Genomic DNA, 12,304 nt, shown 5'->3' on the forward strand with positions numbered 1-12,304 from the left:
GCTCCGGGGAGACCTTCTAGCAGCCTTCCAGTACCTAAAGGGGCTACAAGAAAGCTGGAGAGGGGCTTTGGACAAGGGTGTGTAGTGACAGGACACGGGGCAATGGCTTTCAACTGAAAGAGGGGAGATTTCGATGGGATCTAAGGAAGAAATTCTTCCCTCTGAGAGTCGTGAGGCGCTGGCACAGGTTGCCCAGAGAAGCTGTGGCTGCCCCATCCCTGGAAGTGTTCAAGTCCAGGTTAGATGAGGCTTTGAGCAACCTGGTGTAGTGGAGGGTGTCCCTGCCCATGGCAGGGGGGTTGGAACTAGATGATCTTTGAGGTCCCTTCCAACCCAAACCGTTCTGTGACTCTATGATTCTAAGAGGCTGAAAAAATGGGGCAGGCTCCATCCTAGGCAACATGAGAAGGAGTGTGATTGGCAGTCTGAGAGAAGGGGTTGTCCTCCCCGCACAGCACCTGGGAACCCGCAACTGGGTGCTGTGCCCAGACTGGCCCCCCAGTTCAGGGAGAGATGGAGGAGCTGGAGAGGGACCGGCAGATGCCGCTGGCAGGGCTGGGGTCACAAAAGGAGTGGATTGGGATCTACCAGCATCGTGCAGCTACCTGGAGGGCAGATGCAAAGGCGACAGAGCCACACCGCCTTGGTAGCACAAAGGACATTAATGGCAGCTCCAGGTTGGACAGTAGGAATTATTTTTTTTTTCCTAGGAATGTGGTGCATCTGTGGGACATGCCACCAAGGAGGCGGGGCAAGTCTATCCTCCAAGACACAGCTGGGTAAAGCCACAGATGACCTTACCCTGTGCTGGCAGTGTTCCTACTCCAAGGGGTGGGGGGGGGGTGGGCTAGAGACCCCCAGGGATCCCTTCCCACCGGCATCACCAGGATCCTGCAAGCCCAGTGAGGGGCAACCTCCCCATCTGTGAATTCTTTCCCTTCCCCACGCCCCAGAGCCCCAGGCTGCCTTGACAACCAAGGTCCTGTGCACTGGACCGCGGCCCCATCCCAGGCACGCCAAGATGCGCCTTGGCCCGCATCCCCGCATCGCTTCCGCCGCGCTGCCGGCAGGCCTGGCCGCTGCTCCGGGCAGGTGATCAGCTGATCCCGCCATCGAGCCGGTGCCGCAAAGTCAGGCACAGAGATTGCCAGCGTGCCAGCGAGGGGAGAGCAGGGTCGGCGGCGACGGGGGGCTCCGGGGGCCGGGGGCAGCTCTGCCCTGAAAGCCGAGCCACCTGCCCGCTGCTACCTGCTGAATAATAGAGGAGCCCGACAGCCCGCTGGAGAGAAACGTGATCCCGGCGGAGCAGCCGAGGAAGACATCCGAGCTCCCGGCAGCTGCGATAGCGACTGCAGGGAAGGAGCCTTCCTCCCCGCTGCTCCGCGCGGCGCAGCCCGGCCAAGGTGGCTGGAGGTCTCCGCTCGTCCCCGGTGTGCCTGGGCGGCCGGTGCCCGCTCCGAGGGCACAGGCTCGGGGCTCGGAGGATGATGTGAGCTGCAGCTGGTGCCCTGCAAGGCAGAGCTGAAGGGCAGAGGCAGGTTTCCCAGGAGGGTGAGGCAGAAGGAGCCTGCCCGCAGCCCGTGCCCGCGCCCTGGCTCTGCCAGCCCAGCCTCATGTCCAGAGGAGGGGAGATGGTTTACATCCCAGACGACTCCGACTTCAGCTCCTTCAGGGATCAGTGCGAGAGCCAGGAGGGCTGGCACTGTCGCTACAACAAGGCTGGCGTGACCGTGTGGAGCCAGGGCCAGGAGGAAAGCTGCACCGTGCAGAAAATCAAGGTAAGCAGACGGACCACCAGCCCTTCCCTGCCCCAGCTGCGTGCCCACCCGCTCCTGAGGGTCCCTGGGGTGCTGGCCCATCCTGGGGGTGCGCAGCACCCCAGTCCAGCCTGCCTGGGGCTGTTTCTGCCCCGAATGCCAGGGTTGGTGGGGTTAGTCCCCTGGAGGTGCTTCCCCAGCTGCCCCGTGGCTTGAGGTGCTCGACCTGCCGGGTTGCCCGCTGCAGCATCCCGTCATGCATGCACGCATGTGGGCTCACGTTGCAGCTGTCCTTGATCCAGACACAGGCAGGAAGGCCCTGGGATCGATTACATCATGGAGATGGCCTTGCCGGGAGCCCCTGGGCATAAGACAGGCTGGAGGGGTGCCCCCCTGGCGCCTCTCCCCTGGCTACACCATCCTGGGCCACATCACCTCTCATTCTCGTTGGATGAGCATCCCAGAGAGTCTAAGAGCCCTCGTGTGCTGTCTCGGGAGGTTTGTTACTTGCCAGGGGCTGGATCTGGGATGCTGCAGAGGGACTAGTGAGGTTCAACCATCCTTCAGGCTGCTACACCTTGTTGCTCATCTATACAGCACCAGTGACACTGCCAGGTGACCCTGAGTACATCAAGAGGGGTTACAGGGTGCTGGGGGCAAGAGGTATGGGAGCTCCATCACGGAGACCATCCTGCTGGTCAGTGCTTGGCTCCATGGCTGGTGTCACGCGGAGGGCTTTGGCTTTTCTGGCCACCGAGGATCAGGACTGCTGGATAGGGGTGGGATCCACCTAAGAAAGTTGGACCAGAGCATCTTACCTACAGGACAGCCAACCTGATAAAGGGAGCTTTCAGCTAAGAGTGTCAGGGAAGGGTTCCTATGAGCTGAAGAGCAGGGAAGGCATGGGGAGGTGGTGAGGAGGCACCTGGGGTACGGTACGCTGGAGGAGGTGCTGGCACCGGTCTCCTGAACATAGAGTAACTGGCAGCTCATCTTGGGTACCTGCACACCAGCGCATGCAGCTGGGGAGACGCAAGGAGGAGCTGGGCACACAATGAGAGCAATGCTGCCGTGGATGAAGGTCCTTCAAGGCCAAGGTGAGGAGGAGGAGCGGCGCTCTCTGCAGAGGTGTTGCCGTGATACACGCCGCCTTGCCAGGGAAGAGCTTCTGGGCTGGCATCAGGGAGTGCTGAAGCCAGTTGGACATTCATGAGTCCACAGGAGCAGACAGAATTCACCCGAGGGTGCTGAGGGGGCTGGCCAATGTCTCTTTGAAAAGTCCTAGTGACTGCAGGAAGTCCCTGATAACCGGGAAGAAGTAAAAGTCACATCCATCTTCTAGAAGGGCAGGAAAGATGCTCCAGGGCACTATGTGTTGCTGTCACCTCCATCCCTGGGAGAACATTCTCCTGGAAGACATGTCTGGAAGGACAAGGGCAATGGCAACAGCAGCAGGGACCTGCCAAGGTCAAATGATGCTTGACCAGCCTGATTGCCTCCTGCAATGAGAGAACTGGCTGGTTGGGTACGGGGAGAACAGTGAAAGTCTTGTACTTTGACTTTAGTAAAGCCTTGGACAGGTTTCCCGTAGTCTCCTCATCGCCACATGGTGAGATGTTGCCTGGAGAAGTGGTGGCTTATAGCCGTGGTGGCTTATAGCCATGGTGGCTTATAGCCATGGTGGCCAGCAGTGCAGAGCCCAGGGGGTGGTCAGTTGCTGGGTCCCACCCTGTTCCTGGGATGATGGGATCTGCAGGCAGCACTGAAGTGTGAAGAGCGTTCGAAGTGCTGGAGACAAGGCTGCTGCTCGGCGTGACCTGGACAGGCCGATAGGAACCTTGTGAAGTCCAGCCAAGTTCAAACAAGCTCAGCCCAGCAGAGGGGATGCACTTATATCCCCCTTTGCCACCACCGAGCCCCACAGAGAGGGGACCTCAAGTAGGTTCGGGAGGGGGTCTGAGCAGCATTGCCCAGCCTGGTTTATTGTAACCAATATCTCTTTGATGTGGTTTTTCCCTGCTCTAGAGAGGACCTGGGCATGGTGCGGGGGTTAGCACTGCCCAGAGACCCTTCCCGAAACGTGGGATGGAAGATGCCACCCAGTCTGGGCAGGAGAGCCGAGCTGCACAGGCTGAGGGTCAGAAGAGCATCAGCCTTTCCATTAATGCAGGTGTAACCTAGAGAGTCCCTGAGCAGTTGGAGCTTTGGATTTTTTCCACCTGAATTCGCTGTGGATGGGGGGGTTTGGGGCTCTCTGCTTTCCCCATCCCAGCTGACTGCCTGCTGCCCCTGCTGCAGCTGTTGCCTCTGTCCATCCGTGCCTGGAGAGGGATGGTGGACAGGCTTCAGTAGGTGATTTTGGGGGTGCAAGGCTGCCATGGTCCCACTGTGCTAACCAGAGATTCCAGGACCCCAGGAGGACCATGAGCTCCACCTCTGACTGGAGGCATCCCTGCAGCAGCAGCACCTCCAGACCCAGCTGGGAGGGGGTGGATGGGGAGGGATAGCAGGAGGAGGGGGATGGGTGCTCCCACACTCTCCTACATGGTGCCCCAGGGAGCACAGCACATCTCCAAGCCTGTCCTGGGCACGAGTCCATTACACCGGGCAGAAACCATCACCCAGGCCATCGGGGAAAGCTTGCCTGAGATTGATGGGACCTGCCACGTTCAGAGGGCCGTCTCCAGTTACACGGCACTGCTGAGCACCTCATCAAAGATGCAAGGCCTCTAATGAGGAGCAGATGACATCTCCTTCCTCCCGGCATTGAGAGGAGCAGGGCGGCCAGCTTCATCAATAATGCACTCGCCAGCACAGTTGGGCAGCTCCACGGCTCCGATTACAGCCGGGGCCCCACCAACCTTCTTGGCCCGGACCCCGTGCCCAAGAGCATCGTGGTGGGGCAGGAGCATCCCTTTGCTTGACCTGCAGGATCACGGGGTGAGGGAAAAGGGCTGGGCTCAGGGTATCCAGGCGCCAGAGCCCACACAACTGGGCATCTCCATTTGAGGGCAGAGAGACCTTCTACCCCCACTGCCCTCCTGCCCTTCCACTGTGCAATGGGGGTGCTGGTGGCTCCTGCCGGGCTGTCCGGAAGCGGTGACATGCCCTGCATCGTGGGTGCAGAGCATCCTCCACGGCACACGTGGAACACGGGGGCACACCACCGCACACGGCAGCAGCCGAAAGTCCTCCCACCCAGATGGGCACAGCTGGGGTGGGTGCTGCCCCCTGCCCCACTGCACGTGTCCCCACAGACTCGCATCTCCTGCAAGGACGTCCCTGCCGAGACCCTCTACGACGTGCTGCACGACACCCGCTACCGCAAGAAATGGGACTCCAACATGATCGAGACCTACGACATCGGGCGCCTGACCGTTAACGCTGATGTGGGATACTACTCCTGTGAGCAGCCCCCAGCCCCTGGAGACCCCCAACCCTGACCCCACAGCCCTGTCCATGGGTGTGGGGCCATGGGGACAATGGATTGGGGTGTAACAGGGTCTGTCCGCAGGGAAATGCCCAAGCCCACTGAAGAACCGGGATTTCGTCACCCTGCGCTCCTGGCTGCCCCTGGGCAATGACTACATGATCATCAACTACAGTGTCAAGCACCCGGTGAGCCCCCGGCCGGCCCCAGCCCTGGCAGAGGTGCTTGCTGGTCCCACGGGCAGGCTCTGAGCTGCATGGCATCTCTCTGCAGAAATACCCACCCCGGAAGGATTTTGTGAGGGCCGTGTCCCTCCAGACCGGTTACCTGATCAAGGCGAACGGTGCCGGCGCCTGCGTCCTCTATTATCTCACCCAGGTGGACCCTCGTGGTGAGTGCAGCGTGCCTTCTCGAGGATGGCTCCCGTTGTACCCCCAGAGCTCACCCACCCTGGTTCTCCATCACCCAGAGGTCCAAAGGGCATTGGGAAACGAGGACAACCCCAGGAAGAAGGGGGTCCTCTCCCAGGGCACAGCATGGGTGCCATCAGCCCTGGGGGTCCCAGTCTGGCAACAAAGTACTGCTGGTTCATGGTGCCTCCTCCAGGGCTGGCCCAGACTGGCTGAGTGATGGGGCTTTGGGCTCTTGCAGGGTCGCTGCCGAAGTGGGTGGTGAACCGTGTCTCCCAGTTCGTGGCACCGAAGGTAAGCGGGGTGCGCGGTCAGAGGTGGGATGCGCGGGCATCAGGGGTGAACCACCCCCAAGCAGCCCCCGAGGTATGGGCAGGATGGGTGCTGGGTGGCCCGGGGCTCACAGAATGGGTGCTGAGCACACTGCTGGGGCTGTGTGGTCTGGGTCAGGCCCCCATCCCCTGCCAGCACCTCCAGAAAGTAAGCAGTGGGGGAGCTGGGAGCTGTGCCCACAGACAGGATGGCTCCATCCCCACTGGGGTCTTGGGGCACCATGACGGGCTGGACCCCCTCTGCCCGCAGGCGATGAAGAAGATCTACAAGGCTGGGCTGAAGTACCCGGAGTGGAAACGCAAGCACGACCCTGGGTACAAGCCCTGGGTGTACCCGGAGCAGAACACGCTGCCCAGTGTCAGCCTGGCCGAGCTCTCAGTGCAGCACGCCGACTCGCTGGAGAACATCGACGAGACGGGGCTGCCCGAGGACCACCTGAGCACCAGCGACCACGAGGCCTGAGCCTTCATCATAGCCCTCTCACGGAGGGACCCCCTTGTGAAAGGGGCTTGGCAGCCGGGGGGCATGGGTGAGAATTTGACCCCCTTCCTCCCCAATAGTCACATCTGCTCTCCAACTCCTTCCTCATAGACACCCCCTCCCCACCCAGGCAGCAGGATGCTGTCCCATGGAAACCTGCAGCACAGGTGCTGGAAAGAGGGAGAACGGGCACCCTGGTGCCCCCTGCACCCATGGTGGCCCATGGAGATGCCCCCACGCAGGAGGTAGAACTGGCAGTGGGAGTGTGTGCCCTGAGGAGAGGCTGGGCAGGGCAAGAGGGGCGGTAGGAGCTTTCCTGGCACCAGGATATTCCTTTGCTGCTGTAAGACCTTCTAGGGGTGTCCCTCAAAGGTCCAGAAGCTGGGGGGTCTATGGGGGTCCTGCCCAGGCTTGCAGTAGCACAGGGCTTGGACTGACCCTCTCTGGCCCGTGGTCGGGCTCTGCCAGCCCCATAATCAGTCAGGTTGGACCCTCCCAAGCCCACCAAGCCCTCCCAGGCTTCGTGTGACAACCCCCCTCCTCATCTCAGGGAGCCCTCCCAGGTCCTCTCCTGGGCATCAGGCTCACGTCTTCAGGCTGGCTTTAGCCCAGCTGGCTCTGGGGACCCCCTCCCCAGGTAGTGTTTGGGGGGGCTTGTCCTGTCGGCGGGGTCTCAGGCAGCCTCTGTCCCCCCCTCTCGGCCTTCGCTGCTGCTGTGGTTTCTGGCGCAACAATAAAGGGGTCAGTGTGTGTGCGAGAGAGCTTTGGGCTGGCACCGGGCAGCGAGGGCCCTGGCACCGAGCCCACCCCACCAGGTCCTTGGTCAGATGGCAGGGTCAGCCCAGCCGTGCAGTCCCAGCACCCAGGGGTGCCCCTCGGCAGGGAGCGAGGCGGCCAGTGGTGGGGCAGGAGAGGCGGGTGAGCGTGCGTGGGCACCGGGGCAGCTTCCACCGGACAACGGGAAGTTCGTCTAGACAGACAGACGGACGGACACCGCTGGGGGAATACACTGGCCAATGCTGGATTTTCCATCCAGCTGTTCTTCCCCCTACACTCCGAGGCAGCTGCTGGGCTCCTGCCCTGGCTGGGTGTAAGCCTGGTCCGCGGAAGGACAACGCCAACGGGGCCGTCACTGCTGACGGTGCTCAACCCGTCCTGACGAGGTAAAGACGAAGGGACGTGGCCAGGAAGTGGTAGCCCCTCTCCCAGCCACAGCTCTGCCCAGGCTGTGGTGGGGGACGACCCCCTGGCAGCACCCAGGGCTTGCAGCCTGCCCAAAGCCACCTGCCGTGGTGGCTTTTGGGGACCCTCTGACCCACCCAGCCTCACGCTCCCTGGTTGCCCCAACCCTCTGTGATCCCACCCAGAGCTGTGAGTGCTGCTTCCCTGTACTTGCTTCTCCCAAACCTTGTGCTTCTCCTCCCTGGTTCATCTGGATGCCCACCCCAGCATCCCGGGCACGGATGCTCAGTGTCCCCCTTTAGCCAGCCCGTTAGGTCATGTATGTCCCCCGCACCGCTCCGATGGGACACTGCACCTGCGTGTCCGGCTGCAAGACAGTGCTGGGGGGGGGAGAGGAGGTCCTGGCCACCGAGGCGGCCACCTCCCACGGTTTGCAGCTGGGCTGGTTGCACAAGCCGAGCAAGGGTGAGAAGCCGCTTCTGCAGGGAAAAAATGTGGAAAAGCCAAGGGCAGGACATGTGCAGGCTGCCCCCGCGGAGCGCGCGGGGCTCGTCCCTCCCTGTGCCATGCTGCTCCCACCATGTCAGAGGACACCTGTGCCAGGGAGGATTTACCTGGGGAAAGACACATCCCAGCCCCAAATTGCCCCAAAACCACTTTGCAATAACCGTGGCAGACCTGAGCAGGGAAATGTGGCCAGAGCAAGGGGGAGAAACACCCCTGGGTGCTGCCCTGATGGGGCAGAGCCCACTGGCACCCCGAGCCCCCAGGGTGAAGACCACCCCACGCAGCCTCGGCACTGCGGGAAGCAGCCGCGTCTCTTCTGGTTGCCCGGATGTTTCTCTGCAGCAGCCGGGCTGCGGCTCTGCTGCGGGGGCTATTTATAGCCACCCCTAAGTAGGTGCGAGCACCAAGAGGCCGCCAGGGAGGTCCCTGCTCCCCAGCCAGCCCCGGGGAAGGTTGTGACATCTCAGCCTAAAATTGCCAGGACAGCGGTGGCATCCAGCGTACAGGGAGGATGAGGACCACTGGGGTGGCAGGACCACTGGTCTGCATCCGGCACTGGGCTGTGGCAGAGCTCCTGGCCCTCAGCATCACTCTGACCTGCTGGGGTGGGGGGGGCTGCCCCGGACCCCATGGGGTGCCAGGAGCCCCAGTATGGCATTTTCTTACTGACTGGTGTGTCACCGCTGGGTTTCCTGTAGCACAAACAGGAAAGGAGCCGTGCGCCGGCATCCCCCCACCACCTGAGCGAGGGAGGGGGCAGGCAAGGTGTGGGGGAACAGGACCCCCTCGAGTGGGGGAGCAGGTGGCCCACAGCCAAGATACCGGCTGGACGTCTCTTCCTGCCTGGCCCTGAGTGGAGAGGAGCCGCCCCAGGAGCACAGATTGGAAAGGAAACGGGAAGCTGCTGCTGGATGAGAGATTAGCTCGGAGGCAGTGATGTCAGCCCTTGGAGGGGGGGCAGGGGGAGCGTGGCGTGGGCCCCCTTGCCCTGCCTGCACACAACTGCTGCAACCCACTACGGTGCCCCCAGCACCAAACGTGCCCCGGGTCTGGGAGGATGTGACCCCGTCCCCAGGCTCTCATGCTTTGCATCTCCTGAGCTCATGGATAGGTCTTGGGCAGCCCAAGTGTCCCACACCAGGACACTGAGTCCAGCAGGGAGCCCCCCCAGCAGCCCCCATCTTATCTCAGGACTGGCCTTCAGCAGGGCTCTTGCCTGGAGAGGTCCAGCAGGTTTCCAGGCCCAACAGCCTCCAGCTTCCCACCACCAAGCTCTTCCAGGGGCTTGGCTCTCTGCTGTGCCCTGGCAAACCCTCCAGACCCACTCCCAACCCCACATTTTCCAGCTGTCTGGTACGAGCCCTGAGTGTCCTTCACCCTGTCCTGCTCCCAAGAGGTGATCCCACCATCACCGCACTCACCTCCCAGCATGATCCAGCATTGGTAGGGCTGAAGGTAGAAGAAAGGCTGCCCCAGGGTGCAGCAAAGGTTGATGGCTAGGGATGGATTGAGGGAGGGAGGGAGGGAGGGAGGGATGGAAGGAGGGAGGGAATGGGTGGAGGGAGGGAATGGGTGGAAGGAGGAAGGGAAAAATGAATGGAGGGAAGAATGAGTGGGTGGATAGATGAATGATGGATGCATGGATGGATGGATGGATGGGCAGCTAGACATTTCAACCTTGAAGGACAGTGTCATCACGGGTGCTGCCTGGAAAGGGGAAGGACTGCACAGGCCAACGTGCTGAAAGGATCTAACCTTCACTTTGATCTTTGTTTCCTGCAACCCTTCCCAGCATCTTCACGAAGCTCAATCCCCCAGCCTGAGGGTTGTTTTCCACTCCTGCCCATCTACCTCCTCCAGGGAGGAGACAAGACCTTCCTGCTGTGCAAACCTGTAGACATGACCGGGCTCTTTGCCTCGGCCCGAGGAGGCTGCTGTCTAAATATAGATTGCGTCAGCAGGTTGGTAGACACCAGAGAGATCGAGCGGAGGCTTTGAAACCTCCCCTGCAGAAAGTGGGCTGATAGGAAGCCCTGAGGAAACAACCCAGCCGCAGCACACACGTTGCGGCTGCCAGTGCTGTGCCGGTGCCCCGACACTCTGCTGAGCCCTGCTGCCCTCTGAGCTCCAGAGTGGTCCCCATGGCTGGGGGATGCCCCAGCTCAGGCTGTCCTCACAGCTGGGCTCTGGGAAGGGGCAGCTCCCGTTGGGTACCAGGTGCTGGGGCTCAGCAGAGGTACTTGAGCAGAGGGCTTCCCACCACCAGGGGAACTGAGCCCCAATTATGGCACTTAGGTGATTGTCGAGGGAGAAAGGAGCCAGGGGGAAGGTTTCCTGCACCAAACTGTCACGTCAGCATCCAGCAGGATGTGGGTTGTGTGGGCTGGACCCTGCTCTTGGTCATGCAAGGACACCAGCTGGGACCATGACTTGTGACTCCGGGGATGTCCCACGGTGTCCCTTCTGCCCTTGGACAACATTATCGTCCCCAGCAGCCCATCTCTGCCCTCCCAGCAGGCAGGGAGGAGCACCGCTCCCGGCAGCAGTTAGGAGGGGTCTACAGACACACCGCAGGGTGCCAAACAGCGGTGGGCCAGGATCTGACCCCACGCAGGAGCGTGCTTCACCAGTGCTAACGTCTCCAGCACAGCAGGATGGAAACCATGGCGTGCCGGCTGCCACCAACGCTACCAGCACACTTTCCTCTGCCCCTCCAGCCGCTCACGCTGCAGATCTCAGCAGCCTTCCCATGAGTGGTGGTGCTTATGCTTAACCAAACAGCTTCCTCCAGGAGGCAGAGGCAGGAGCCCAGCGGGATGGCACAGTCCGCGGTGCAGGTACAGAGGGTCCTCGCACACCCTGTCTCCGTGCCCCACTTACAGGGTGGTCCAAGGGGCCACCAGCATCGTCCCCAGCCCTGGGGACGTGTCACCCACTGCCGGAGCAGCTGGCAGGGAAGGGAGAGGAAGGGGAAAGCCACGCTGGGCTCGTGCTGAGTTCTGCTTCTGCTTTGTAGGAGTGAGCCTGCAATAAGGAGAAGCTGCCTTTCCACACCTATCTGCACACACAGAGACTTGTACGGGGTGGTCCTGCCACATCAGAGGCTCCCACTGCCACCAGCCCCCTGTAATGGCTTTTGGGGACATCGTTGGGGCAGGTGAAGACCAGCCTGAGTTGGACCAAGGGAGTCCCCAAGGAGCTGGAGGCTCACAGGGCAGGGAGCAGTTATCATCCTGGCCATCAGGAGCAGAGAAGGGCTGAAGGACGTTGTGAGATATCAGCCTCGGACATCCTGTGTGCAAGGTTGGGTAACAGCGGAGCCGGACTAACTGCCAGCCCAGCTGGGGCTCTTGCAAAAAATATTATGTTAAAGGCAGCCAGGTCGGCCAGTGGTGAAAGCACAAGTGGGTCCTTTCAGGAGATAAACCCTCCCGACCTCCCCCTGCCACCCAAACCCCGCTGCCTTCCTGCCCCCCAGCTCACTCCCCGTCCCCCTTGGCACAGGGCACGCGCAGCTGGATGGGGTGCCGCATCCCCAGCATCCCTGCAGCACAGGGCTGCTTTTTGGGTTCCCAACATTTCATCCAACCAGCGCCAGCCCTCTAGAATCCCCTCGTTTCAGCCCGTTTTCTGCTATTTGGCAGCACCCACCCAGCACCTGCGCCCAGCACCAGTGCTGGTGAATACAGGGAATGTCCATCTCCTCTTGCCTGCAGCCAGAGGCAGAAACAGCAGATAGAGCCGAAGGCACCCAGGAAATTCAAAGCTCTCCCTTGGGGTGCAGGTCTCAGGGTATCCCGGTCTCCCCATGGCGGTGCATGTCGGAGAGCTCGTGGTGGGGAGCAGGACCCTCAATGGGAAGGAGAGAGAAGGAGCACGAAGGGGTGAGCAAGGAGGGTGGGGGTGAGCAAGGAGGGTGGGGGGCAGCCCCCGAAGGCTGGCTGAGGGGCAGGACACGGGCAGGGAAGGGGCAGGACAGGGAGGGTGGGACAGGGCTGGGGACCGGAGGGCTGGTCCGGAGGAGGGACCGGCAGTGGGAGGTGCGGGCTGGGTGCTGCGAAGCCTGCCTGCCCCCGGAGCAGTTCCCGCCCGCGGGCCGAGCCCTGTGCCCGCCGGGGACGCTTTGGCATCACGCTGGAGCCCGGAGCCGGGCAGCCCTGGAGCCCGCAGCGGCACCGGCACCGCGCTGCTCCGCCGGAGCCGGC

The 12,304-nt window shown here is 61.8% G+C and overlaps 1 protein-coding gene across 1 annotated transcript; it reads left to right on the top strand.

Annotated features, from left to right (window-relative positions):
- Positions 1-1,613: 1,613 nt before the first annotated feature.
- LOC104373864 (START domain-containing protein 10) lies at positions 1,614-6,392 on the top strand. Its single transcript, XM_086621638.1, has 6 exons — positions 1,614-1,778; positions 5,015-5,162; positions 5,272-5,375; positions 5,461-5,578; positions 5,839-5,891; positions 6,180-6,392. Exons 1-6 carry the CDS (start codon positions 1,614-1,616, stop codon positions 6,390-6,392), a joined length of 801 nt encoding a protein of 266 aa, XP_086477764.1.
- Positions 6,393-12,304: the final 5,912 nt, after the last annotated feature.

This window comes from Tauraco erythrolophus, chromosome 16 (assembly GCF_009769465.1).
Source record: "Tauraco erythrolophus isolate bTauEry1 chromosome 16, bTauEry1.pri, whole genome shotgun sequence".
Classification (NCBI taxonomy): domain Eukaryota; kingdom Metazoa; phylum Chordata; class Aves; order Musophagiformes; family Musophagidae; genus Tauraco; species Tauraco erythrolophus.

Bases quoted from the DNA above. Each gene is read 5' to 3' on its own strand.
- LOC104373864 (XM_086621638.1), top strand. From the start codon at position 1,614: ATGTCCAGAGGAGGGGAGATGGTTTACATCCCAGACGACTCCGACTTC. The intron at 5,376-5,460 runs GTGAGCCCCCGG...ATCTCTCTGCAG, and splicing joins ACTACAGTGTCAAGCACCCG to AAATACCCACCCCGGAAGGA. The intron at 5,892-6,179 runs GTAAGCGGGGTG...CTCTGCCCGCAG, and splicing joins CCCAGTTCGTGGCACCGAAG to GCGATGAAGAAGATCTACAA.